This window comes from Malaclemys terrapin, chromosome 14 (genome assembly GCF_027887155.1).
Source record: "Malaclemys terrapin pileata isolate rMalTer1 chromosome 14, rMalTer1.hap1, whole genome shotgun sequence".
Taxonomy (NCBI): Eukaryota; Metazoa; Chordata; order Testudines; family Emydidae; genus Malaclemys; species Malaclemys terrapin.
The window spans coordinates 6,178,054-6,205,509 of record NC_071518.1 but is presented as its reverse complement, the minus strand read 5'-3'; the positions used below and the strand labels follow the sequence as shown (position 1 = coordinate 6,205,509).

The window sequence follows — 27,456 nt, the reverse complement described above, 5'->3', positions numbered from 1 at the left end:
GTAGTAATGGCGACAGTGAGAGTAAGGTTGTTTCCAGAAGGAATTGAAACTGCCATGTGTGTTCTTTTGGAAGGGAAAGGAGAGAATTATTTAAGATTTTTATTGTGTAGTAAATCGCATAGCCTGCTGGTGCCAAAGTTTAAAGGTTGGAACTTCTTTGCCTCTTGCACTGGTCTCAGAGTGACACTATCTGCTAAAAGTGCAGAAGCCTGAATAGTTTTACATTCTTCTGTAGTGCAATCCTTAAAAATCCCAGAGATTAGTGCCTGATTACTTTTGAAAAAAAGTAGCCATTTTACTTAGCCCAGGGTTTCAGAGGCTGGCTGGCACACGGCCGCTCATACCTTCAACCTCCAGCTCTCACTTCAGATCACAATGTAGTAGCTGCCCTGGAGTTATCCTTTTCATTGTAGAAGGTCCAAAGATGGCAACATTCTTCAGCAGAAGTGTGTAGGGTGGTTGGTTGTTTTGCATTTGCAACAGAAAATGTAGTTGGCCAGCTTCACCTGCCATCCACTGCGCATCAATCGCATGATACGTATTAGGCAAGTTCCATCTCCCAAGATCTAAACTTGAATTTTGGCGATCAAAAATGGGTTTGATGCACCCCTAAGCTAGATTTTCTACCTAGTCGAGTAAAGTAAAGCACCTTTGGATTAAAAAACTCATTAAAACTTAACAGCAATGGACTTCTCAGTTTTGTATTTAAAATTCCTTATCTCCATGGCTTACAGTGTTCTCTTGGCAGAGAAAATATCAGTCTGTGGAGTCAAGACTTTCAGCTGGAGGGGCATATTTCAGCCTAAAAGTACCTGTAGAAGAGGGAAAGGGGGAAAGGAAGTCAACAATGCACACCTTTTTTAGCAGTTATCTCTCACAGCATTTTAAATATCTGCTTCTTACAGATTATGCAACAGCATTATAAAATGCTATAATTTAAAAAAATATGATTTTTTAAAAATAAACCCATTTAAAATTTATTAAAAAATAACTCACGTTAAGGTCTAAATTTAGTATAATCTATAAAATCATTTAAAATTAAATACTAAATAATGCACTGCATGTTTGCTACCTTTGGGCCGGTCTACACTACAAGTGTTACATCGGCACGGCTGCACCATTGTAGCGCGTCTGGTGAAGACGCTCTACGCTGACGGGAGAGCGCTCCTGTTGACATAATTACTCAACCTCCACGAAAGGCAGAAGCTATGTTGGCGGGAAAGCATCTCCCACCAACATAGCGCCAGTGTGGACAGTGCTTAGGTCGCTGTAACTTGTGTTGCTCAGGGGGGTCTTTTTCACACCCCTGAAAGATGTAAATTAGATTAACTTAAGTGGTAGTGTAGAGCTGCCCTAAGTTTTACAGAAAGTCAAGCCACTGAACAGATGGAAGTCACTGACTAAGCAACAATCTGGTTCTAGGTGAAGTGCTAAGCCAGCTTTTGACAGCAGTAGCTTCAGGCACAGAGAGAATATTTTCATTCATTTCAGTTTATTCAACTAGTTAAGTTCAGTAACTTGTTCATTCAAAGTTAAGAGATGGACTGAGAACTGAAAAAGCAGGAAAACTTGTTTTCTTCTTCCAATATATGAGTAAAAACTAAGTATGAGAGGATGACATCTACTAGTTCTAAAATCTTGAAGACCTCATGACCAGCAGCAATCAGATACTACTACTTGTTAAAAAAAGTGTTAAATGCGCTTTTTTATAAACTTACTTTTCCCTTTATATAATAAAGAATAAATCATTCACAATTACATAAAAATGTAAATAACTAAGCATGTGAATAAATGTATGTTAAACTACATATGCTTAAATAAATGTATATAGATGTAATGTAGCCTCCTGGTTAACAAAAAAGTGCCAAAATATACCAATCAATGAGAATCAGCTTATCTTTAGGAAAATAACTGAAGTACAAATGCAAAACAAGATTGATGATATTAATCAAAGTTTCCTGCTTGCTGATGTAAATCATGATTAAAATCAGTGATTAAATCATTTTGATTTAAATAAATCCATCCCCTTACACAATAAAAGCAGCAGCCAACCTCACTCTTATGAAGTTGACAGGGAGACGTCTACTGCAGGCAGGAGGAATGGGGAATAAAAACACAGCACAACACAGAATGCTTCTGTGGCTAAGATGCAACTTTGGGGCAGCAGAAGTTTTAAGATATTCAAAACTGCAGTAATTCAGGGCAGCTTTAAAGGAGTTGATAAAATGCAGCTTTAACATGCATTGAGCAGCACCATTCTAGTTTTTTAGACTAAGCCTGTGTCTATACTACGGACCAGCTTTACTGCTGCAGCTGCGCTGCTGTACGGTCTCCTGTGTAGCCGTTCTATGCCGATGGGAGAGAGCTCTCCCGCCGTCATAATTAAACCACGCCCAACGAGTGGCGGTAGCTGTTGGCGGGAGAGTGTCTCCTGCCAACAGCGCTGTCCACACTGGTGCTTTGGTTGGTGAAACTTAGGACGGTCAGGGGTGTGTTTTTTCCACACCCCTGACCAACAAACTTTTGGTCAGCCAAAGTGCTAATGTAGACAAAGCCTCAGAAGTCTGCTGTTGGCCTAGGATTGACTGAGGCGGTGCCACAATTTTCTGATCTGCCACTATCAAAATACTAAGTTCTAGAAACAACACTAATTATTCATATTTTTAGCACGGCTGGAAAACTCTGCCTATTCTCTCTAAAAAAAAATGTTAAGTTCTGATGATATTCTCTGCACCATCTAAACACAAAGAAAGACAGTCCCTGCCCCTAAGCACAACCTAAAATATTGTTTGCAGTGCCGTAGCCGTGTCAGTCCCAGGATATTAGAGAGACAAGGTGGGTGAGGTAAAAGCTTTTATTGGACCAACTTCTGTTGGTGAAAGACAAGTTTTTGAGCGTATCTTTAGGTCACCTGAAAACGAGCTCTATATAAGCTCAAGAGCTTGTCCCTTTCACCCAGAAAAGTTGGTTCAATAAAAGATATTACATTTTAGATTAACAAGATGGGCAAGGTATCACTTTAGTATCGCTAGTTCTAGCCAAAAGTCTGCGTGTCATTCTGGAAAGTTATACTACGCACACTATTATTTTAAACACAGAACTTCAGGAAAAGAGAAGTATGACCTGAACATGCTTTTGGTAAAGTAACAGTTCACTCCCAAATGTGCCCTGTCCTGATCCAAGGATTTAAAGTCTCTTTTGGAGGTGCCCTTGCTACAATACTGGAAGATATATGCACGCCATGGAACCCACATTTTCAGTAACCACAAGCCAAGTCCTTCAAGAAGATGCAGACACTTCATTACAGAAGTTGCACTCTACTTATGTACTTTTTAAAAAAAATGTATGAACTTTGAAGATAACCTTCAAAATAAGAAACACAACAGCTCAGGGGCCAAATTCACAGACAGTATAAGCAGCCGCACGCAACACTATTTCAATCAGTCAGTGGAAGTTCAGCCCTTCCATCCCTCGAAGGGAAATTCTCTCCTATGCAGAGGGCCAACACAAGACTTATAACAGCACTTATGCCCTAAAGCAGGGAACATGGGATACACACAGGAGTCAACTTAATCTTGAATTTAGCCCATAGCTTCTCTCTCTTTTCAAAGACACTGGCTTACAACATATTTTTCTGTAATTAAGTGAAAACTTGATATAAAGACAAGGTACCATCATTAGATTTCGGTCACATCCCCACCCATATAAGTAACTCCCATTCAGATCAACATGCAGTCCCGCACACAGACTAAGGAGCCCCACATCAGCACCACCACCAGCTTCTTACCTTGCCGATTGAAATCCATTGGTGGCTGTTTGCAATCCTGAGCTCGGTGACCACTGGCCCCACAGTTGTAACAGGAAAGGTTCCCAATTTTTTTGTGGCTTGAACCATTGCTGTTTCCCATCATTCCTTGTGCCTGATACACCCCTGCTGTTCCTGCCATAAAGTTCTGCATTGGGGGCACTGCAAACGTGGACTGCCCACTCATTACAGAGTCTGGTGTTAAACCACTGTTGTAGGGAGAATGAACCATTGGAAAAGTCGTGCTGCCGTTGTACTGCTGCGTGTTGATGTAGCCATTACTACATAAAGGATTGAAGGGTAGAAATGGAAAGGTAAACATTGAGGAACCTGAAAATGGGTGCTGGAAATAGTTAGCATAACTGACAGTCATACCGCCTGAACCACAGTTCCCACTACACCCACAGGAACTACACACCATACACCCAGGCGGTTGCTGCTGCTGCTGTTGGTGGTGGTGGTGGTGATGATTCTGATTTGGTACTGGGATACTCCCTGCAGATCCACTACTAGTGCTGCTGCTATAGAAATTGTTCTCAGCAACAGATGAAAGTGTGGGGCTAGAACTGGGGGCAGGACAACTGGGCAAATTTGCCATGTTTGCAAATGATGTGGATGGGTGGCTGCTAGAAGAGGCAGTGTTACTGTTTGCACAGAAGCTGCCTGGCATCGGAGCCACTGGCATACTGCTCATTGCAGAAAAGGCAACTTTGGTGTTGGCTGTATATAGAGCAGTCCGGGGATTGATTATTGCAGGAGAGACACTTATTTGCATATTGCTGGAGCAGGAAGTTTGCCCAGCAGTGGCAGAATCCGTAGGAACAGAAGAAGATACCAGGAGCTTGATGGGTGGACGTGCCATATGGAAGACTGTGCTGGATGTTACAGTGGCAGCAGTACTTGCTTCCGCTATTAATGATGTCTGTTGAGTTGTTTTTATCACTCTGTCCAGAGTTGAAGCATGTACAACTTTGGTTCGAGGACCATAGTTAACCGAAGATGAAGAACTGTTTTCAGGAACTCCTGAAAGTACTTGCAGGGGCTGATGGGGAGACGATGTGGGCATCACATCAACCACTGTATTTCCAAAGCTCTTGTCCATTTTAATGCTGCTTCTAGGTCCAGGTGAAGCTTTATTTCTTTCTTCTAGAGACAAAAGTGAATGCACAGAAGAGGAAAGTAGCTTCACGTCTGTATTTCGCTCTGACTTGTGCATCGCATTTAGCATTCGAATAGGGCTGATGTGGGTGGAGGCTGCTGTCATCATTTGCATTGGCAAGATATGGTGCCCAGAAGGATTGGAGCCTGCATCATTCTGCACTGGTAGAACCTGGGCTGTGGGTCTGGCGGAGCTCGAAGTGAAATGATTTAGTAACATCACTGGCTTCTCCTTTTCTGAACTGTCCAAGTGAATCTCTAAACCTAGAGACAGAAAGATCTATAAATACAGCTACTTCACTGGACAGGACAGATCAACACAAAAATAAGCTTTGCTTGGTTTTCCTTACGTCTCTCATTCTCCTCAGCACTATCTGAGCTCTCTTCCCTGGTCTGGATCCCCATGGGGCTGGAAGAGGAACTTGAGTACTCAGAAGAACTACCTTCTCGGGGAAGCGGGTGGGCTGGCTGATCCACATCTACACGCAGCTCTAGGGATAAAGTATGCGTGATAAATCAGTTAGAAAATATGAAAACTATTTGCAAAATTTTATCTAGATGACAAAAGCCTGGTACAATACTGCAGTTTATGAATGTGTCTCCCGGTATGCTCTAACCCTTAATACACAAAGATGCTTCAGGCTAGTGGGGATTCACATGGGCCTGAGGAGCAGGAGTCCAGAAAAGTAATGGTTACTCAACAGCTCAAACAGCTCTTCATATGCAAATCATGGAATGATAATTGTATGTTTGTTTCACTCAAATATCACCAGGAACAAGATTCCTCATGCAAACAACTAAGTTTTGGAAGAACATGATCACAAAGGACTGACACAAAGCAATTCAGTTTTAATTTGAGGTTGGGGCAGTAAAGCTATGAGCTTGCTGTTGTGCGAGAACATATCCATCCTATACCTTATAGCTTAAGATGGTGCACTGCTCTTTATATTGCTTATTTACCTGCAGCATGGTTGCCACGAATACTCTGGATAGGCCCTACATGAGTGGTAGGAGGGACCCTTGCCACTCCACTGCTGGTAACTGAAGAAGGTGTTGCTGGATTTAGGCACCGTTTCTCTGATTTTTCTCTACAGTGAATGGGGTGGAGGGGAAAAAACAATTGGTTAAAACAATCTGGTATTTAAACAGATTTTTGAATGAAATTGAGGCAGATGGGGTCTATGTTGTCTAACTCAGTAATCGTAGTACAAAGATTATGCTAATTTAAGATGCACAAATATGAATATTTGGAAATTAAACCAATCTTAACCACCGCTTCTTGCCAGCATTTACATTGGTCTTTCTTGTTATATGGTATTATACTGAGCTGTTTATTTGTACAAGGTATTGAGGATAAAACGTCACAAAAGAAGAGACTGAATTCTATCTGATTAACTAAATACAGCGAAACAGAGAGCTAGCCCTTCATTCCAAAGATGAACAGGAAGCTAAATGCAGAGAATTTAAGAGATAAGTTAAATGTGATTCAAACTTTACAAAACCTAAGGCCTGGTCTACACTACAAAGTTAGGTTGATGTAAGTCCCTGTGCATCAGCCTCATTGTGCATGAGTTTATACTCAAATTTGTCTCTCACCAAGATAAGTGCCCTGTTATGACAATGAGTAACACCACCTCCCTGAACAGCGTGGAGCCATGGTCGACCTACTAAGGTTGATGCAGTGTGAGTGCAGACACTGCACAACCTGTGTCAACCCAAACTGTCCTCCATCAGCTGTCCCACAGTGCCCCATTCCCTGCAACATTGACTGCTTTGGTCACAATTGTAAATGGCAAAAGCCTCCCCATTTTAAAACCCTCTGCATATTTTTGAAATGCCTTTTCCTGATTGCCCACCTTAGCTCTCTCCCTTGATGTGTTCAACTGCCCAATAGACCATGCTGGCTCCACACACTAGAAGCACTTCTGCCTGGATTAGATAGCACAGCTACGGACGAGCTGTAGAAACATGATCATCTACAAATAAATGGCACAGGGGATGCAAGCAAAGGGGTAAGACAGGGATCAGCAGCAATGCCGCATGAAAGCAAAAGGACTGTGGCTGGTATACCACAACATCAGGGAGGCCAACAAATGATCTGGTGCTGAGCCACAGACCTGCTGCTTTTATGAGTTACCTACCATACTGTGGCGGAGACCCCACCAACACCAACACAAACCCAGTATAGATACCTCACAGGAGCCCAAAACAGAGACCTCCACTGTGAACAGTGAGGAGGAGAAGGGGGGAGATGTGGCAGGGGGAGGCAGCAATGCCACAAGCCAGAACCTGTTTGAGACTCCACTACAGTCTAACCAGTTCTGCCAGCCAAGCCTGGAGGAGCCCAATGAAGGGGAAGGGACCTCTGGTTCTTGTGTTATGTGAAGGGGGAAATAACCCTTCTTTATTCACTTTCTCCATACCGGTCAGGATTTATATATCCTCCCTTAGTCATCACTTGTCCAAGATGAACAATCCCTGTCTTTTTACTCTCTTCTCACCCCAATCATTTTTGTTGCCCTTCTTTGTATCTTTTCCATTTCTAATATATCTTTTTTGAGGTGGGGCAACCAGAGCTGCATGCAGTATTCAAGGAATGGGCATAGCATGGATTTATATACAGCAGACCCTTGCTAGAATTCGTGTCTTTATAGTGCGAATTCTGTTATAGCACGGGACTGCGCATGGATCCCAAATTTAATTACCTTAATTGGAATCCATGGTAACATGGTCCCCGCGTTAACACGGGACCGCACAAGGATCCAAAACCCCACGTTCTAGCGGGGGTCCGGTGTAGTGGTCTTATGATATTTTCTATCATATCATCTCTCTGTTTTCTAATGGTTCCTAGCATTCTGTTAGCTTTTTTGACTACCACTACACATTGAGTGGACGTTTTCAAAAAACACTAGAACAGTTTTAAAACAAACATTTCCTTGCAGCAGAGACATCAAATATATGGTCAGCTAGATGCATTTATGTGGCCAACTTGGCATATTTGGATTCTACAGAGCTACCCTTTCAAATGTAAAGCTAATGTTTTTCAATGTGCATTACTTTGCATTTATCAACACTGAATTTCATCTGCCTTTTTGTTGCCCAGTCATTCAGTTTGGAGCACTGGGGTGAGCTCAGCACGCAGATCCAAGAACATGGTCTTTTGCATCCAAAAATTCTGCAACCACTTCTCGTCATCTTAAACCTGCATTACACTGTGATCCAACCATTCAGTGCTTGTTTCTTGGACCCAAAAGCTGTGCTCCACCATCTGAAGCTGCTCCATGAATGCCAACAACAACCTTGGATTGTTTTTCTCTATGTCTTAGCAAACTGTCCTCCATTGTTGCGGTACTTCCTGCGAGTGTGCAGATAGAGGAGGATCATGCATCCTGTACTTGCAGAGTCCCCTGTACTTGCGGAGTCCCTGAGAATACCACAGAGCTCTGTGGGCTCCATGCTTCTGTCAGAGATGGTGGACTCTGAGAAGCACTGAGCAGGTTTGTGGGATTTTTTTTAAAAAGTCATGAAAATGATGGGATATGGATGGCATTATGGGGTGGAGAGAGCTGTATGCTGGGAACTTGACCCCTCGCTCCCAGAGATTCCTGCATGACTCATTACTACCCCACAACATATTGCGAAAAGTTCCCAACAGGCTTTGAGCTGGAGAGTAGTGCATGGCACACTGGGATATCTACCCACAGTGCACTGCACTTTGCATCGACACAAGCACTCCTGGCGCGTATGTGCAGTGCCAACGCAAACAACCAAGTATGCATTTGCCCAAGTGACATACAAGCTTCAGTGGTTGCATGCCAATGTAACTTGTGTCGACCAAAGTTTGTAGTGTAGACATGGCCTTCAACTAATAAAAATGCGGGAGGGGAGTGTGGTGTGTGTACCTAAACATGGAACAGTTTTAAAATAAATATTTCCCTGCAGCAGAGACATCAAATACACTGCTACCTTGATATAACGCGACCCGATATAACACGAATTCAGATATAACGCAGTAAAGCAGTGCTCCAGGGGGGCAGGGCTGCGCACTCTGGTGGATCAAAGCAAGTTCAATATAACTAGGGTTAGCATATTTCAACAATCAAAAAAGAGGACGGGAGGAGCCCCGCCCTAGCCCCGCCCCCGTCCTGCCCTAGCCCCACCCCTGCCCCTTCCACTCCCTCCCACCCCCTCAGAACTCCCAACCCTCCCCCCCACTCCTTGTCCCCTGACTGCCCCCTCCTGGGACCCCTGCCCCTAACTGCCCCACAGGACTCCACCCCCTACCTAAGCCTCCCTGCTCCTTGTCCCCTGACTGCCCCCTCCTGAGACCTTCCTCACATCCTAACTGGCCTCCTAGGACCCTACCCCCTACCTGTCCCCTGACTGCCCCAACCCTTATCCACCCCCCACCCCCAGACAGCCCCCTCCCAGAACTCCTGACCCATCTAAACCCCTCTGCTCCCTGTCCCCTGACTGCTCCAATCCCTCTCCCCACCCCTGCCCCCTGACAGCCCCCCCCAGAACTCCCAAACACCCCCCCCTTGTCCCCTGACTGCCCCCTCCTGGGACCCCTGCTCCTAACTGCCCTCCAGAACCCCACCCCCTACCTAAGCCTCCCTGTGCCTTGTCCCCTAACTGCCCCCTCCTGAGACCCCCCCACTTGTACTCTGACTGCCCAAAACCTTACACCCCCTACCCCCAGACAGCCCCCCCGGAACTCCTGACTCATCCAACCCTCCCCTCTGCTTCCTATCTCTTGACTACCCCCTTCAGAACCTCCCTGCCGGTTCTCTGGCCCACATACTGAGCGGGGGAGGGGAGCAGGGTCAGAGCTCCAGACTGCCGGAGGCCCGAGGCGAACGGCCGGCCCGCGATCTGTGAATGCAGAGGGAGGGAGAGAGAGGAGGGGAGTGGTCTCAAGTTGCAGGGGAGAGGAGGGGGAAGTGGAGGAGGGGCTCTGGCTGCCGGAGCCCCGTGCGAGTGGCACGATCCGGCCGGCTACCCTGTAAGCCGCGCACGCTCTGCATGGGGGGGAAATCCGGACATTGACAAATTCCCCCCGGACGCTATTTTTAACTCAAAAAAACCGGACATGTCCGGGGGAATCCGGACGAATGGTAACCCTAATATAACACGGTTTCACCTATAACGCGATAAGATTTTTTGGCTCCTGAGGACAGCATTATATCGAGGTAGAGGTGTACATGGTCAGCTAGGTGCATTTATGTGACCCACTTGGCATATCTGGATTCCACAGAGTTAACCTTTCAAATGTAAAGCAACTGTAACCAATGCAGTGTTGTTTGCCTGAATCTGCAGAGTGCGCAGATGAATGACGCACAAATGTGAACCCCCTCACTTCTGCATTAATCTGGTTTGGGGGGTAACCCCAAAGCTCCATGTCAACAACTATTTATTTACAGGTCATTTAATCAGATAGGATGGAAACCAAGTGAAAGCGAAGCACAGGGATGAAGGGATTTCAAAGTTGCTGCAGGGAAGAAAATGCAGAGAAAAGAAAGGAGGAAAGAAAAAAAGAGAAGGAGGATAGGGAAAGGAGAGAAACACAGGACAGAAAGAGCATTGTTGCTAATGGTGAGAATGTTTTGCCACTGAGTGATGCTGAATTCAACCTTAATAATATTGAAGACAGGAAGGAGTTTAGTTACTATATACAGGGCATATGCCACCTTTGATCTTGATGCAAATATCCCACTGATATGAGTTGCTGTTCCATGGTGAACTGAGGGGAGTAGGTAATCCTAAATTTATGCTCCAGGTTACAATTTAAAATGGAACATGGCCCTCGTGAAGTTTACACATCTATCCTACAATGTCTGGGATTCAAATACTGCAGTTCTGAAAACTTAAAATTGAAAGTGACTTTCCTTGTCCAACCTGAGATAAATTAGAAAACAAACACAGGAAGAGCACAAATAGTGAAAAGTAATGTGGATTTTTAAAATTCTTCCAGTGTTAATAATTTAAGGAGTAATTAGTAGCATAGTTCAAGGAATTTGTTTACTTTATGGTTAAAGTTGACAGTGTGCCTTTGAAGTTGAGTTCACCAATTCTTTTATGTGCTTATCTTATCGGCCTTGAATAATCAATAATAAAACAATAAGTACTAAATATAAAAAAAACACATTTTCGAAGTGCTTTTCAAACTAATTAAGCCTCCATACCCCTATTAAAAAGAAGTGGGATCCAGATTTACACATAGGGAAAGCCTGGAAGGTTTAACAAATTTGCTCTGTCCTCAGAGCAAAACCAAGAGAAAAACTGGGATTAAATTCAGGAGCTTGTACAATTCTAGTGCCATCTAACCATATTTTACCAACTGAAAAAGCCAGACAGACTACACACCCCTCCCCACAACACACATACTTACTTTTCCAATTCCAGCTGGGTCTTGAGTTTTTTCTTTGCTCCCATGGTGAGGGATTCAAACTTATTCAGATCTTCTTCAGTAAGGCTCAGAAACTTTTATAGGAGGAAATATGGAGCTGATTTTACAGTGTGCAATATATGGATACATACATTTCAAATGACCCTACTGTATTCTCAGTGATTTCCAATTCTGAGAAGCACCTTGAAGACTCTTGTTTTACACATGTATGTGAATTTTAATAAGTTTTATTCCAATTTTAAACTAAAGATTTAGGGCAGTATAAAAATGGAGGACTTGGATATTCCAAAGAGGTTTTTTAAATTAATTACTAATATACTGTTAAAATATTTGCCTATATTGATCATTCACAATAAAGACAACATAGTCCGTGTGCACACTGAAAGGCAATTTTGTATCATAAATGAGCCAAATAAAGTTTTAAGTTCTGGTTCCCTAAAAAAAAAATCCTGCCATTTTGAGACTTCTCCCCAAGGTATCTAATAATTATCTGGCGACTATAGGAATGACATAGCATACAGGAAACAGATAATTTTGGGACTAGTCAATTTGGTGCAAGAAATATTTGACAAATTTTGGGAAGGACAAGTTGTAAGGGGCAAATTAAGGTTGAAAATTTCTACCACTCCTCCCTCCAGTGAATACATAATGACCATAGCACTACCACTAGCTCAATGAGGGTAAGACTGTAGCAGAATGCAGGGCCATTAACTACTTCCTAGCACACAAGGAGGGCTTGCTGTAATGTCAGAAGAGGAATGATGCCTGTGGCAAGGTGGTGAGAGATGAGTGAACTGTAGGTTGGGGATTCTTTTGGTTCTTTTTGTTTATAATAAATTGTTTTTGATTGACACTGATAAAGACCTGCTACTGAAAAAGTCATGCTGATTATTGCTGCTTTATTCGGCTGACTCAACCCAGAGTATACCAGTTGGTTATCAAAAGTTAAAATGTAATGTATTTTCCCTGAATGTGTCATTTAACACAGAAATCATTTAGCTATCACATCTAGAGCAGAGTTCAGTTTTGTTGCATGGGTCAATCTAGTTGCAAAGGTACTGTGAATATTTTTCAACAGAATATACATACCAATATAAGCACAGCAGTTGTTTGAAAAAAAAAAAAGTCAAACATTAAAATATGCACAATTTTGTCAGGATAAGGAAAAATGACTATATATATTTTTCCTGAATGAGGAAAATCAAATTAGAAAACTGTGGCCTTAGGCCATAGTCATTGAAATAATATCTTTCAAGCCATGCTGCAGTGCTGAAAAATCATTGCAATTCAGAGCCATGACTTAAAAGAATCAGAGTATTTAATCCACCAGAGGGCACTCAAAGTTCAAATATAGTAAGAGGAGGAGGTTAATTTTACAACATGTATATTACAGACAGAACTGGGTATTAAACAAGTACTTACATTCATCTGATTAAAAGCCAATGTACTTCAAAATGGCATTCATGACACTTTTGATGCAAACATTCATGCAATGCAAGTGATTTTTGTTCACGTTTGTGGAAAATGAAAGCATCTAACACTCATGCATGTTTACCCACACAGAAGCTCACTTCAGAAGTGAATCCTGACATGCATTTGGATAACCAAGGCTTTTACAAATAGGAGGGAAAAATCAATCAAGAACAAGAATAAAATGTGACTTAGATGCACATCAAAGGATGAATAGTGAACAGGAAGCGCAAAGGGGGTTTGTAATAAACCAGACGTTGAGAATACTGAACAAACTAGGAAATATTTAAAGTAAGTCTCTAGATAGTTCATCCACAAAAACAGGAGGCCATTTCATCAAATAAAGTGTTCCTACAAATAATTTGCCCAGCTCTAGCTACAAATATCAGCCAGTCTAAATGTAAACATTAGCCTATTTTGCTATTTCGCTTTTCTATACGTGCTAGAGAATATATGGCTTATTTAAAAAACAGATTCCTTTCTCCTATCTAGCCCACCACTTTACCTTCTCCATTGTGAGTTGTTTGAAGACAGGATAATACTTGTGCAACCGCAGTTTCCTGAGCCAGTCTAAAATCCCATTTTGCTCCTGGGTCTGGGGCGTCTGTGAACTGGAAGACAACATGGGTGAAGAGGTGTCCATTTGGGAGCGGTAGGCTAAAGATGAGCCTGTACTCCCTGAATGAGAGCAATGGGACAGTGCAACTGAAGAAACAGCTGAGTGCTGTACATGGTTCTGTGAAGACTGAATACCAGCTACTCCACATATAGGTCTGCAAAATAGAAAAATAATTTGATTTAGCATACCGAATTACTGCCATTCAGAGTTCAGTCAGTATGATCATACACACACACACACCCATTCACCAATAAAATAAAGGACCATGTTTCAGGGATCCAACACACTGCTTATTTTATAAATTACTCATTTATACTTTTAAAATCCTACACTACTAATACAATGAAAACGTTATGTCTAACGTTAAAGTTGAGATTCCAACATTGGCATAGCTTTCCCCATCAATGCAATATATAAAAAAATATCCATTGTGAAATGGTTTTTACACATGTGGAGTGAGTGAATCTATTCAGTTAACATTATTTCCCCCCTTGGTCTTTCCACTTCCAGGTGAAGAAACAAGAATCACCTCTCAGCTGTAAAGTATTCATTACTCAATTTCTGGATTTGTCAGATCCTAAGCAAAAAGGCAGGAATATGTCTTTCCTTCTCTTCCCATGGCTGCCTTGAGCCTCTGTTGGAAGAGGTCAGTGTCCTCCCTCAGGAAAGCCAGATTCACAGTTTAAAAAACACTGCCCTTAAAGGGAGACGCTCAACTACAGTATGGAAGAAACACTATGATGGGCCTCTAACAAAACCTAGGTGATATTAGAGAAGACCACGGCTGGGTAATTATGGCTCCATGAGGATTATTATTATTTACTACTTGTATTCTGGTACTGCCAAGGAGACTCCAATCAGGGATCAGGGCCCCATTGTGCTAGATATGGTACACACACATATAAAGAAAAAAATGCTCCCTGCCCCAAAGAGCTCACCATGAAAGCAGAGGGCGAGCAACAACCAGGGCCGGCAACAGCGTTTTTGCCACCCCAAGTGGCGAGGAGGGGGAAAAAAAAAGCCGCGATCAGCGGCACTTCGGCGGGAGCTCTACCGCCGCCGCTTCATCCTTCAGCGGCAAATCGGCGGCAGGTCCTTCCCTCCAAGAGGGACTGAGGGACCCGCCGCCGAATTGCCGCTGAAGAGCCAGATGTGCTGCCCCTTTCCATTGGCCGCCCCAAGCACCTGCTTGCTGCGCTGGTGCCTGGAGCCAGCCCTGGCAACAACAGATGGATACAAGCCACAGCTGGGGCAGTGCGAGGTAACAGTGAGACAAGTATGACTAATATAATAAGCAATAATCACAGGGAATTCTCCCACCATTGTGGGTCAGCTGGTTCTAACAACAGTAGGAGTACTGATGTAAACTGATTGTCACAGTGTTACCATTCTCAGCAATTTTGCTCAGGGCAGGTAAAAACACCACGCAAAAAATGCCAGCTGCTTGTCTACGCTAGAGCTCCCACCTCTGCTAGCATGAGTAGAGCTGTGCACCTAGTGCTAACATTTCCTAAAATCTTCAGTGTAGTCAGTGAAACCACAGCTTTCAGAGTTCATTGCGCTGAGAGTTCCACAGATTAACACAGGTGAGCATGCACCCCCAAGTGCATATAACAACACTGCATATAAAAAAAACCCTCTCTCGAACAAGGGCATGCAGATAACTACCTAAGTGAAAGAATTTTACAACTCTCCATTGGACACAGAAGTCAGGTATCTCACCTTCCAGATGCACCCAGCGTAGTGACTACTTTATAGAGAGAGGGGTTGCCAGGACCTAAACAACAGGAAGATTTAAAAAGTTTTGACTGGCATCAGTTTACTAGATTTATGTCAATAATATGTGCATTTTAAACTGTTTATTTAAACTCACTTGAACTCTGAAGTTGCTGAGAAGAAGAAGAAGTGCTGAAGAATTTCTTGACATGGTCATTTTTCAGCACATGGGAAGGTAAGGATGCCAAATACCTAAAAGTTAATTTACAAAATTATGTTTGTTTTGCAATTGACCATGAAATCAACACTGAAATCAAGAGTGAAATTTGCATTTACCTTTATTTTTTTATGCCTATTGAATTCATGCTATTCCTTTATACTATCTCTAGTTTGGTTGACAGTTTACAGTCAAAGCTGATTACAGACTTATGAATACAAGAGGTTGGAACAGAGAAAAATTACAAGACAGAGTGTACAGGGATAAACTTAAAAATTGCCTCTAAAAATTGTGAAACTAAAGCCCATAAACTATTGTTCACGCTAAGCTTTCAAATGAACAGCAGGCATTTGAGTATATAGCACCTGGCAATATAGTAAAATAGGCTGTAAAACTGGTGTCACATGTTCTCTGCTAAGCTCATTCCTCTTTTTGGAAACTAAAGATGGCAATCTTCTAGAACTTTATAATGTATAAAACATACATTATATTAATGTGTATTACCAGAGTTTTTCTTAGGAAGCAAAACAAAAAAAAAAACGTGTTTGGTTTTCACCTGCCAAATCATCTACATATTTTGAAAGCACTAAAAAAATTGTTGAAAAGTAAGGAAAAAACAGGGGGAAATGTTTTGACTGCATCTTCATATTTGTAATGTCTAAAAAGACATTGGGTCAAAAGTTACTTCTATATACGGTTTCCATCCTGAAAGTTCACAGTTTGTTTTCATAGTTTACAACCAAAGAGACATGAGTAAGTCACTAATATGAAAAATGAAAACATTGCAATCTGGGGGTCTTTATTTGGTAATGTATTTAGCTTTTTAAAAATAAACATCTATCTTTCTCTGTTGTGAAGATACAAAAGAGACTCTACTGCTCTGTTAACCTAGACTTGTAGAAAACTTGCCAACTAAACAATAACAGTGACAAAGATATGAAGCCTAAAAGGGATTATTTAAATATTAACATTATTTATCGTTACAATCTAAGCATACATCTGTTGCCTTTACTCTGGCAAAATGGTGTCCACCAGTGCCGTTCCACCAACAACAGTAATGGGGAAAAAATGCTCTGTCCTGACTAGGAAAACATGGTGTTTGGCAAGCATACTAACATGTTAATTAGCATGTTTTCCAATAACACTTCATATCCAGAGCAGACAGGTATCTAAAAAAGTCAGCTGGTCCTTGTCGACCCTTAACTTAAAATCTGCTTGTAGAACTCTTTTAGCACTTTGAAATAAACCAAGCAAACCATTTGCTTGCTGACATCATTTTGCTTGATGGTGTTCCAAATTAGATAGGTTTCAGAGAAGCAGCCGTGTTAGTCTGTATCCGCAAAAAGAACAGGAGTACTTGTGGCACCTTAGAGACTAACAAATTTATTAGAGCATAAGCTTTCGTGGACTACAGCCCACTTCTTCGGATGCATACAGAGTGGAATAAATATTGAGGAGATATATATACACACATACAGAGAGCATAAACAAAATATTGAGGAGATATATATACACACATACAGAGAGCATAAACAACTCTGTTCATGCTCTCTGTATGTGTGTATATATATCTCCTCAATATTTATTCCACTCTGTATGCATCCGAAGAAGTGGGCTGTAGTCCACGAAAGCTTATGCTCTAATAAATTTGTTAGTCTCTAAGGTGCCACAAGTACTCCTGTTCTTTTTCCAAACTAGATAGTTTTAAACTACTATGGTTGGTCCACAATGGCCAACTGAGTCATTTGGGAAAATCCTTTTTAAAACCAAATATTAATATGGTTTTGTTAATAGGATTTATGTGCCACTGGAGAGGGGTGTGAGGAAAAATCATAAAGAGACTTAGAAAATAGTTTAGCTCTACAGACACACAAGTCAATCATTTGACATGAGCATAGATGCTTATTCTACTTTAAAGTAATAGTAACATCACAACAACTTGATTCCCATTAACTGTGAGGAACAGCATAATGCGCTATGAAAGTGTTTAGAAAGACATCCTCACATAAAAGAGGACTATTACCCAGAAAACAATTTTCTTGTATTTTTCTACTAGTTCTGGCTATGTTTCTCCATTAAGGGCCCAGACCAATTTTACAGATCTTACTCAGGCAAAACTCCCATTTGCAAGATAAGATCTTGAGTGAATATCACAAAAGGCTGTATAACTAAAACACAATCTTCAAAAATGCTGACAATTTCATCTTTTTTTCCTGCTACTTCTTACAAGTGATTAACCCAAGTGTGGCCTCTCTCTAAATTCCATATTGAACAAGCTTAAAACTTCACTCTTAACTTGCTTTGTACTGGAAATTATCTAAACGTGATCACTTTTTCAAGGAACTTTTTCCACCTTAAGGCTGTAATCCGTTATTTGCTTCTACTAAGGAGCCCCATGATTTTTACTTCTTCGGAAAGTGTAACTTAGTGCAATGTGACCATGTCGATTTCTACACATAGGGTCCAAGTTTGTCAAAACTCTCCTACATTGAAATTAATGGAATTACAAGCAACTATGTTTGTAGGATTAGGCTCAAAGTTCTTGAAAGTAGTTTAAAATGTAGACAAGATGTTTCTATGTCCTGATTCTCTCTCTTGCTCTCCCCCCCACCACCTTTGGACAAGGAAGCCAAGCGGCAAGTAAAAATTAGCTTTCAGAAGCATACCTAACATCTGATTCCAGGTCCATGTGGTTCCTTTCTAGGTAAAACGAATCTGGACCAGCTAGGCAAGGAATGAATTTCTCCAAGTTTTCTTCTGGGTATAGCTGAGATAGCTAAAGGAAGAGGATATTATAAATTGGAAAAAACAGGTGAAAAGAAGGCTTGTTACTTGTCATTTGAGGACCCTGAAATAGTTAATGAGTTACACATTTATGGAGTTCAATCTATCCATGTTATCTTAGGGAGCTTCTAAAATACAACTGAATAAAATCACATATAAAGACAAAGTAAAGTATTTTAGAGTCCTTTACCTTTGAAATAAATTCAGTCACTTCAGTAGAAGATTTGGTTACCAACGTCACTGAAGAATCAGACCACAAGACCTTAAGAAATGAAAAGTGTTTGGTTTAGTAACTCAGCACACAACTCTATGGTTAGCTCTAACAGCCTGGACTCAATAAACAGCAATGTTTATTTCACCCATTATGTGGATAAAGGCTTGGACCATCTGTATGTTTGGCATAAACACGCTAAAAAATTTCGTTCAAACCCAGTTACAGTCCCTCGGCTCACTATTTTTATTTTGAAGATGGCTGCCTACCCTTCTTGCAGTATTTGACTCCTGCTAACTGCCATTATAGCTAAGACTATTCAGAGTTCTTAAATGTACTTTACATTTTATAGAGCCTTGCCAACTATAACAAATGTGAACACCAAATGGGAGAAACACTGATTGGAGAAACATTTTCCTCCCATTGTTAACTGAAACAGCTGGTTTGCAGAATCTGAACAACACACTGCAGCATGTTACAATGCTCATTTGCAATCAATCAATTCCATATGTAATGCAAAGTTGAGGCTCTGAGGAAAACGTCCCATACAAAATAGCAGAGGCTTAACACTGACACCTGCAGTTATTGTTCTATCTACACACTTTAGACAGCTCCTTGTGTATGTTCTAGAAAAGCGAAGAGATTAGCTTCTCTTCCTATCTGCTTTTCTATAACAAGTCCCTACAACTTTTTTTTTTTTTAACCAATATTACATTCATTGGTTCGTGGCTGACTGGTTTAACTGAGCCAAAAGTAAGAATAGCTTCGCAGAAAGAATATCAGAAAAGTTTGGCTAGTATTGCTGATCCCAAAGATCCTTAGACTGAAAATACCTGAGGTCAAGTGTTTGGAATGGATCTGAATCTTCAACAGTAATGTATGGAAAAGCCTGTCTTTATGTTTTTAAAAAAGCAGGAAGCGATTTTTCCACAACACTAGTTTCAATGACAACTGAAAACATACAAGGTTTCTCCAGCCATCAGGATTCTTCCAAAACACTAGTGAGTGGAGAGTAAAATACATTACATAATTGAGGAATTTCCTCTTCCTACAGTTGCTACATCAAATCCAAGAAAGAAAACTCAAGGAATTTCTACTTCTACAAAATGTCTCTCCCCCCTCCCCTCCCCCCCAACCATCTCATGCTACATTACCAATTTTCTTTCAGGGTTCATGAGCAGTTTCACAAAATATGAAAGGAGATATATCCTCCTCCCCCCAGTTTTGGAATAACAATCATTGACATCTGGCAGACTGTTTTATGTTTTGATAACGTTATAGTTCTCAGCATTTCCAAATCAATGACAAGTAATTCTCATCACACCAAATTGCTTAGTCAGCTTTGCTTCTTTTCCTCATTGCATCCAAGCAGCATATTTGAGGAGTTTTTAACCCCGAGAACCGCAATTTATTGGTTTAGCTCAACTGTACCCTGTCCTTTCAGACAGTTATAGAGCATCAACTTGAAATGATAGTTTCATTTGGAAATTTTGTACCTACTATTATTACAAGTACGATCTGAATTACTATCACTGAAATTGCAGGGGGAAAACGGTTTATGTTTTATTGTTTGTTTATGTTGTGTATTTGACAACACTGTGTGTGTAGTCAGTATCACAATTTTGTTGATAGTCTAGCATGGCATCAGACACACACACTTTCCCCCAGACTCTCCAAGAAAGTGTTTGCAGTTTTAGATTTGCAGCAGTTGTTACTGGTAGTAGCTAGGGTTACCATATTTAAAAAATAAAAAAAGAGGACACGCCACGGGCCCCTGGCCCCACCCCTTTCCCACCCCCGGCCCCGCACCAACTCTGCCCCTTCCCCAAAGTCCCCGCCCTAACTCCGCCCCCTCCCCTGAGCGCCCCGCATTCCCCCTCCTCCCTCCCAGCCACGTGAAAAGGGCTGCCCAAGCGCTACCGGCTTCACGGTTTGCCGGGCAGCCCCCAGACCCTGCGCCCCCGGCCGGCGCTTGCCCAGCGCAGCTGGAGCCCAGGAGGGGAAGCACCCAGCCGGGGGCACAGGGTCTGGGGGCTGCCCGGCAAACCGTGAAGCCGGTAGTGCTCGGGCTTCGGGCAGCCCCCATGCCTCCGGACCCTGCGCCCCCAGCTGGGCACTTCCCCTCCCGGGCTCCGGCGGCTGCTGTGCTCCCTGAACTCCTGTGCTCTGTATGTGTCGAGCCGCTCGAGCGCTACCAACTTTGGGCAGCCCCCATGCCTCTGGACCCTGCGCCCCCGGAGCCCGGAAGGGGAAGTGCCCGGCCGGGGGTGCAGCGTCCAGAGGCATGGGGGCTGCCCGAAGCCAGTAGCGCTCGGGCAGCTCGGCTCTTACAGAGTCCAGGAGTCAGGGAGCACAGCAGCCCCCGGCGCCTGCTCTAAGGTAAGCCAGGGAGTATTTTTCCCGGGCATGTTTGGCTTTTTGGAAATTCCCCCCGGACGGGGGTTTGATTACCAAAAAGCCGGACATGTCCAGGAAAAAATGGACGTATGGTAACCCTAGTAGTAGCAGCAGACACAGAGGAATGGGATGGTGAGGAGTGGTGGGCCCAAGCATGTGTGTTGGCGTTTTGGGGCCTATCCTAAATACATTTCCCTCCCTCTCCTCCCTCCCCCGCCCCTCTCTCTCTCACACACACACACACACACACACACACACACACACACACACAATTAAGGAATTTTAAAAATTCAGGATATTGTTTAAAGGATACTCTATCAAAAAGATCAAGTTGGTAGTGTCACTTTGAAAAGCCAAATTTTATTTTAAAACCTCATGTAATATCAATTAGCATTGTCCAAAATATCTCTGAGTTTATGGCCTTATTCTGAGTGGATAAGTGCCACAAACCAAGCCCAGTTTCCAGTGCTTGAGACGAGGCGTGCCAAAATGCTTCTCTCTCATCTAGTATGACTGATGTGTGTTCTTGAATTCTTAATACAACACTCAGGATATTTCTCTGATTATAAAATGAGGTCACAAATCTAAAAAGGCAGTAAGGAAAAAAAATAAACAGAGGAAGAAAAATACTCAAGAAAACAGGCTGCTGAATTTCAATTAAATAAGAGTATGGCAAAAAAAAACCTGACATGGATGTTAAATCTATCACATAAAGAAAGCAGCATGATCAGCTTGTGTCAGACACTGACACTGGCAGTATTACCTTCTGAACCACCAAGCAATGGAAGATGTCTCTATATTGCTCAATACCATAAGGTCTGCATTTACATCAGAATTTACTTTTTTTTAAAGCCCTTGTCAAGTACACAATTGTCCGAACTTGGCTTACATGCCAACATGTAGATGTGCAATTCTGGAAGGCTTCATTTGCTGAATCCTATGGAGCAAATATAACCTTCCTGTTCCACAGAAACTCCCAGAAGGGCAAGAGAAAGATTGGACACTACTACCGACACTTCCTGAGTTCATCTTGGTTTCAAACCGCACATTCCACAATGGAGTTTTATCACCTACGTTCTTTCTAGGAGGGTTATCTGAGGTGGGGTGTAACACTGAGCTTTTTCTTAAAATGTCTCACTAGTGCACTACCATCACTGCAGCTCCCCCAGTGCAAGATTTAAGGCAGATAAATGATGTGGTCTATCCCTGTTCAGAGAGGGCAGGTCTAGATGGCATAGCGATAACAATTCCAGAAACCATTAACACCTTATCTATATTGAAGTTCCCACTGTTGCTAGGACCAGTGTAGTGCAGTGGTGAAATATTTTATTTTTCAGTGTAGATAAGGCCTTATTGTCATTAAAACACAGCACAAATAACCATAAAGTAAAAGTTTAACTTTAATGCAGACTCAAGCATCCGTATAGTTGTTTGCAAAGGAAAACAGATTGCATTTTGGTGACTAAACCATACAGAAAACTGAAGTTAAGTATTTACCACAGATTTAAGGAACAACATTCTTGTAATTAGCATACAGGACTGGGAATCAAGAGAGATGGATTTTATTCCTGGCTCGGTCACAGATGCCCTATGTGACTCTGGGCAAGTCACTTACCTGTGTCTTAGTTCCCTCACCTGTAAAATAGGGATAATACCTGTCTCTCAAGGGTATTCGGAGGCTAAATTAAGTAACGTCAGATTCTTCAATCTGCTAAAGGCACTTTTTGTACAACATCAACAATGTAAAGTGGCCTTAAACTAGCCAGAGAATTCCCCATGTTCAAGGAAACTTTTCATGAGTGGAGAGAGAGCTGCATATGCCGCTTCACTGCCTCCTGCAAACAGGGCCGGCTCCAGCATTTCTGCCGCCCCCCCCCCAAAAAAACCCCAAACCCACGATCGGCGGCAGCAGTTCAGCGGCAGGTCCTTCGCTCCTAGAGGGAGTGAGGGACCTGCCGCCCCCGAATTGCCGCAGGTGCCGCCCCTCTCCCTTGGCTGCCCAAAGCACCTGCTTGTTAAGCTGGTGCCTGGAGCCGGCCCTGCCTGCAAAAGCCTTCCCACAATCTGCAATGTAAGCCACTGGGTCACAGCAGAATGAAGCTCTGCCACACCCACTCTGCCATTGGCTGTGCAGCTTTGAACGCGGCAGCTGCAAACGACTCCGTGTGACTTTGGTTGATAAAGAGAGATGAGGAGAGCGATTTTGAACAGGGAATGTTACCTAAACTTATGGCACTGTTTTTCCCAGTAAGGAGCTAGATCATGAACATCGACAAAACAATAGAACCACCTACCCCTAAATCAAATTCTGCTTTTGGGGTGTCATACCCGAGGTTTCTCACGCATACCAGAATTAAGACAAAAATAAATTAAATCTAGACGTTCACAGATTCATAGACTTTAAGGCCAGAAGGAACCATAAGATCATCTTGTCTGACCTCCTGTCGGTGCTCAAGTCATGCTGGAATGCTCTGGAATGGCATTCCAGTATTTCTGACTCAGTTTCCCACTCTGGAATGAGAGATGGCAGCTCAGTAACCTGCCCAGGTTACTGAGCTGCCATCTCTCTTTCCGGAACAGGCCTGAAGCAGAAGGGGTGGAGGTGGCAGTGTGAGGAGATGGCGGCTTTTCCTCCTCCACTTCTGCTTCTGGACCATTCTGGAATGTTCCAGCACTTCTTTTATATTTTTAAGGACTTGAGCACTCTTCCTGTATCTCACAGGACATCATATTTTACTCAGTTACTCCCCTATATTGAGCCCAAAAACTTGTGTTAGACTAAAGCATTACTTGTATTTGGCTAAAGTATATCTTTCGGAAAGGCTTCCTGTCTTTGTTTGAAGACATCAAGAGATGGAGAATCCACCACATCCCTTGGTGGTTTTGTTCCAGTGGGTAATTATCCTCAATGTTAAAAATTTGCATCTAATTTCTAATTTGAATATGTCCAGCTTCAGCTTCCAGCCATTGGTTCTTGTTATGCCCTTCTGGGTAGATTACAGAGCCCTTTAGTACCTGGTATTTTCTCCCTGTGAAGGTATTTATACACTCATCAAGTCACCTCAGTCTTCTTTTTTAATAAATTAAACAGTTTGAGTAAGTCTCGCACTGTAAGGCATTTTCTCCAGCCCTCAAATAATTTTTGTAGCTCTTTTCTGTGCTCTCTCCAATTTTTCAACATCCCTTTAAAAAATGTGGACAGCAGAATTGTACACAATATTCCAGTATCAGTCTCACTAATGCCATATACAAAGGTAAAAATTCACCTCTACTCTCACTCACTACTTTCCTGTTTATACATCCAATGATTGCGTTAGCCCTTTCGGCCACAGCATCACACTGGGAGTTCATGTTTTATAGCCTAGTACCGATCCCTGTGGAACCCCACTAGAAACACTCCCATTCAATGATGATTCCCCACCAATGACTATTTTTGAGATCTGTCTGTTTGGCCTGAATGTTTCTTAACTGTTCCAAACTTTCACATTCATGTTTTAAGTATTTTCTTCTTTTCTCTCATTCCATTAGGAAAAAAAAAATCCTCAAAACTTACCTCAAAGGAATATTCAACATTTCTTTCATTCTTCTTGTGTGCCAATCCCTTTACTTCCACTTTTTCAACACTCACTATTAAAAGTAAAGAAATGAGAAGAATAAGAAGGAAGTCCCCAACACCGAGAAAACTAGTTATTCTTATCTAGCACCAAAATTTGTTTTGAGAGTGAAGCATGGCAGTATTACAGGTATATACAAAAATAAATTTGCCTCTTTCAGTGCACAAGAGGAATGGTGATCATTGAATGGGTAGCTGTTTAATATTTCTTTCAATTTTCATCATTCAATGTGAATCCACATGACTTAGTTACTGCACACCATCCAAACCCTGCACTGAACACAGAATTCTTTATTTGCTCATGGTCTTTCTATGGCACTTAAAACCATAGTAACAGAGTTCTTCACAAACACTAATGAGTTTATCTTCACAACATCCATGTGAGGAAGGGAGATATCATCATCCCCATTTTGCAGATGAAAAACTGAGGCACAGAGATTAAGGAGAAAATTGTCAAACATGTCCACTAATATTAGGTGCCTGACTTTTTTCAGAGTGGTTAGCATTTTTATAGTACTTTGTATGTTCCAAGCACAGCTCTCATTTGATTTCAGTTACAGTGGGAACACTTCAGCCTGAACAGTTAAAGTTTGAAAAAGATTTAAGCAATTGAAAAGAGGATCTAGTAGTGGAAGATGTTAGGCAACTTTACTGGCATTGCTGCCACCATCCCCAATGACACATTACCACAAAAGACAATCCTGCACTTCAGATTTTTGCTACGTTATCTCCATGGAAGCCTTACTTGCCTCATCAGCTGCACACAAAAAAACTAGTTCAACTGTGTATGTAACTCACTTTTCATCAATCTTCTATCACCTTCCAAAATTTCTATCAACAATTTCCACTGCCTTTTGACTAAACATATAAAAAGACAGGGAATTTTTCATTAAAAGGATATTTAGAATGTGATAGGGATCCTATAGCAATTAAACTGTGAAAAAAACCATCCTCCTTGGAATTTTCAGTCCAAACAGTGGGTGCTGCAGGTGACAGGATGCAAACAAACAAAATCCACCTACCAAAACCCCAGCACCTTGCTTCTGGTGAACAGAGTTTAACAAGGCTCCTGTATACTTATTCAAAATTATTTATACACTGCATCACTAGTAAGCCTGGCAGTATATTTACTGTGTAAATCTATTTTATATAATACACAGGACACAACAATTGCAGTACAAAACATTTAACAGTAAAATTGCATCTGACTACATTACAGAAGCTTAACACTTTCATATTCTCTCCCTGTATTGCTTCAAGCAGTACTATTTTATCACTTACTTGCAACTTGTTTTCTTGCTAGCTGCAACAATCATGACCCCCCTTGAAGTCTTTACTTTGGCTGATTAAAGACTTTTTGCTGGGTCCTGTTGGTTTTTGAAGACCGTAACAGTTTAGATCAGGGGTGGACAAACTACGGCCCGCAGGCCGGATCCGGCAGGCGAGCTGTTTAAAGCCAGCCTGCGAGCTCCCGCTGAGGAGCGGGGTCTGGGGCTTGCCCCGCTCTGGTGTACCAGCTAAGGAACAGGGTCTGGGGCCGCACCATGCAGCTCCCGGAAGCTGCGGCATGGCCCCGCTCCAGCCGGGGCGCAGGGTTGGGGACTGCACCATGCGGCTCCCGGAAGCTGTGGCATGGCCCCCTCCGGCACTTCAATGGGAGCTGCAGGGGTGGTGCCTGCGGATGGGGCATAGGAGCCAGAGAAGGGACATGCCGCTGCTTCCAGGAGCTGCTTGAGGTAAGCGCCGCTGGTAGCCTGCACCCCTGAGCCTCTCCCCATGCCCCAACCCCCTGCCCCAGCCCTGATCCTCTTCCCTCCCACCCTCTGAACCCCTCGGTCCCAGACCAGAGCACCCTCCTACACCCCAAACTCCTCATCCCCAGCTCCACCCCAAAGCCCGCACCCTCCAGCCGGAGCCCTCACCACCACCACCCCCCGCACCCCACTTCCCCACCCCAGACCAGAGCCCCCTCCTGCATCCTGAACTCATTTCTGGCCCCACCCCCAGAGCCCGCACCCCTAACCAGAGCCCTCACCCCCTCCCGCACCCCAACCCCAATTTTGTGAGCATTCATGGCCTGCCATACAATTTCTATTCCCAGATGTGGCCCTTGGGCCAAAAAGTTTGCCAACCCCTGATTTAGATCCTGGCTATTTTAGAAACTTCCTCCTTCTGCACCCTTGTCCTTACTCATCTTTAGTCATATGCTTTTTAGGAATCCCAAAATTGTTTCATAGGTCAGCTGATGATCATGCCTTTGTGATAACAGTTTAAGTTGTTGTACTGCCCCCCCGACTCCATCTCAACCATTCTTTCTCCACTTAATCCCCCTCCCTCACCACCAAACAAAAACCTGCCATGCATTTTCAATGTGGCTACTGTTTGCCCCATATTTATTACTTACTGTCTTTTCCTATCCTAGAGCCTATCTTAAAATTTTCAGAGACTTTCCCCTGCCCTTTTTGAAACCATAATTTAATGATTTTTATTGTATTTTATCACTGTCTTACACCCTCCACACATTAGTTTGGAGGTGGAAGATGTGGCACGTTAAGAATAAGTAATCTCCCAAAGGGTTTTGAAAGGATGGCTGTACATTGCTTTGAAGATATACAAATGCTTTAAAATGGGTAAGATGTTTTTCTCTCCATATATGTACTAAAAGGAGTTCAATTCACCCTAAAGCATAGAATTGCTGTAGATTGAACATGGACTGGAACAAATGCACTTAGAGATTTATCATGATTGGCAAGCAACTTTAGAGACATTAACATTAACTGGAGTGGATCAGAGACATTAACTGAGTGGATCATCATTTGCTGGAACTGCATAAAGGTAAAGTAGGAACAAACTTTTTGAAGGACTGGTATAAATTTCTGCAATATCCACATCTTCACAGATTGACAGAGGGAAGAGAAGCCATTTAGATTTGGCAACTGTTATTCAGTTGTCTTCAAATCTTCAACCAAGTGTTACTGTATTGGCTTTGTTCTGCATTCCTTGCAGTTTTTATAGTATTCAGATAACATCTCTAGAGTTATCAGCAAATGCTAGAGT

At 42.5% G+C, this 27,456-nt stretch overlaps 1 protein-coding gene across 2 annotated transcripts in view; it reads right to left on the bottom strand.

Annotated features, from left to right (window-relative positions):
• ZCCHC14 (zinc finger CCHC-type containing 14) overlaps positions 1 to 27,456 on the bottom strand; it is an 82,899-nt gene that overhangs the window by 4,521 nt on the left and 50,922 nt on the right. The window contains exons 3-13 of one of the 2 annotated variants that reach the window (XM_054049310.1): positions 24,340 to 24,413; positions 18,369 to 18,440; positions 18,061 to 18,170; positions 15,335 to 15,429; positions 15,184 to 15,238; positions 13,348 to 13,615; positions 11,355 to 11,446; positions 5,924 to 6,051; positions 5,314 to 5,454; positions 3,788 to 5,227; positions 733 to 812 (exon numbers count right to left, since the gene is read on the bottom strand). In XM_054049310.1, coding sequence (XP_053905285.1) covers positions 757 to 812; positions 3,788 to 5,227; positions 5,314 to 5,454; positions 5,924 to 6,051; positions 11,355 to 11,446; positions 13,348 to 13,615; positions 15,184 to 15,238; positions 15,335 to 15,429; positions 18,061 to 18,170; positions 18,369 to 18,440; positions 24,340 to 24,413 — 2,531 coding nt within the window. In that variant the 3' untranslated portion in view covers positions 733 to 756. Of the gene's footprint in view, positions 1 to 61; positions 813 to 3,787; positions 5,228 to 5,313; positions 5,455 to 5,923; positions 6,052 to 11,354; positions 11,447 to 13,347; positions 13,616 to 15,183; positions 15,239 to 15,334; positions 15,430 to 18,060; positions 18,171 to 18,368; positions 18,441 to 24,339; positions 24,414 to 27,456 lie in introns of those variants that run through there. The other variant, XM_054049309.1, reaches the window with a different exon arrangement.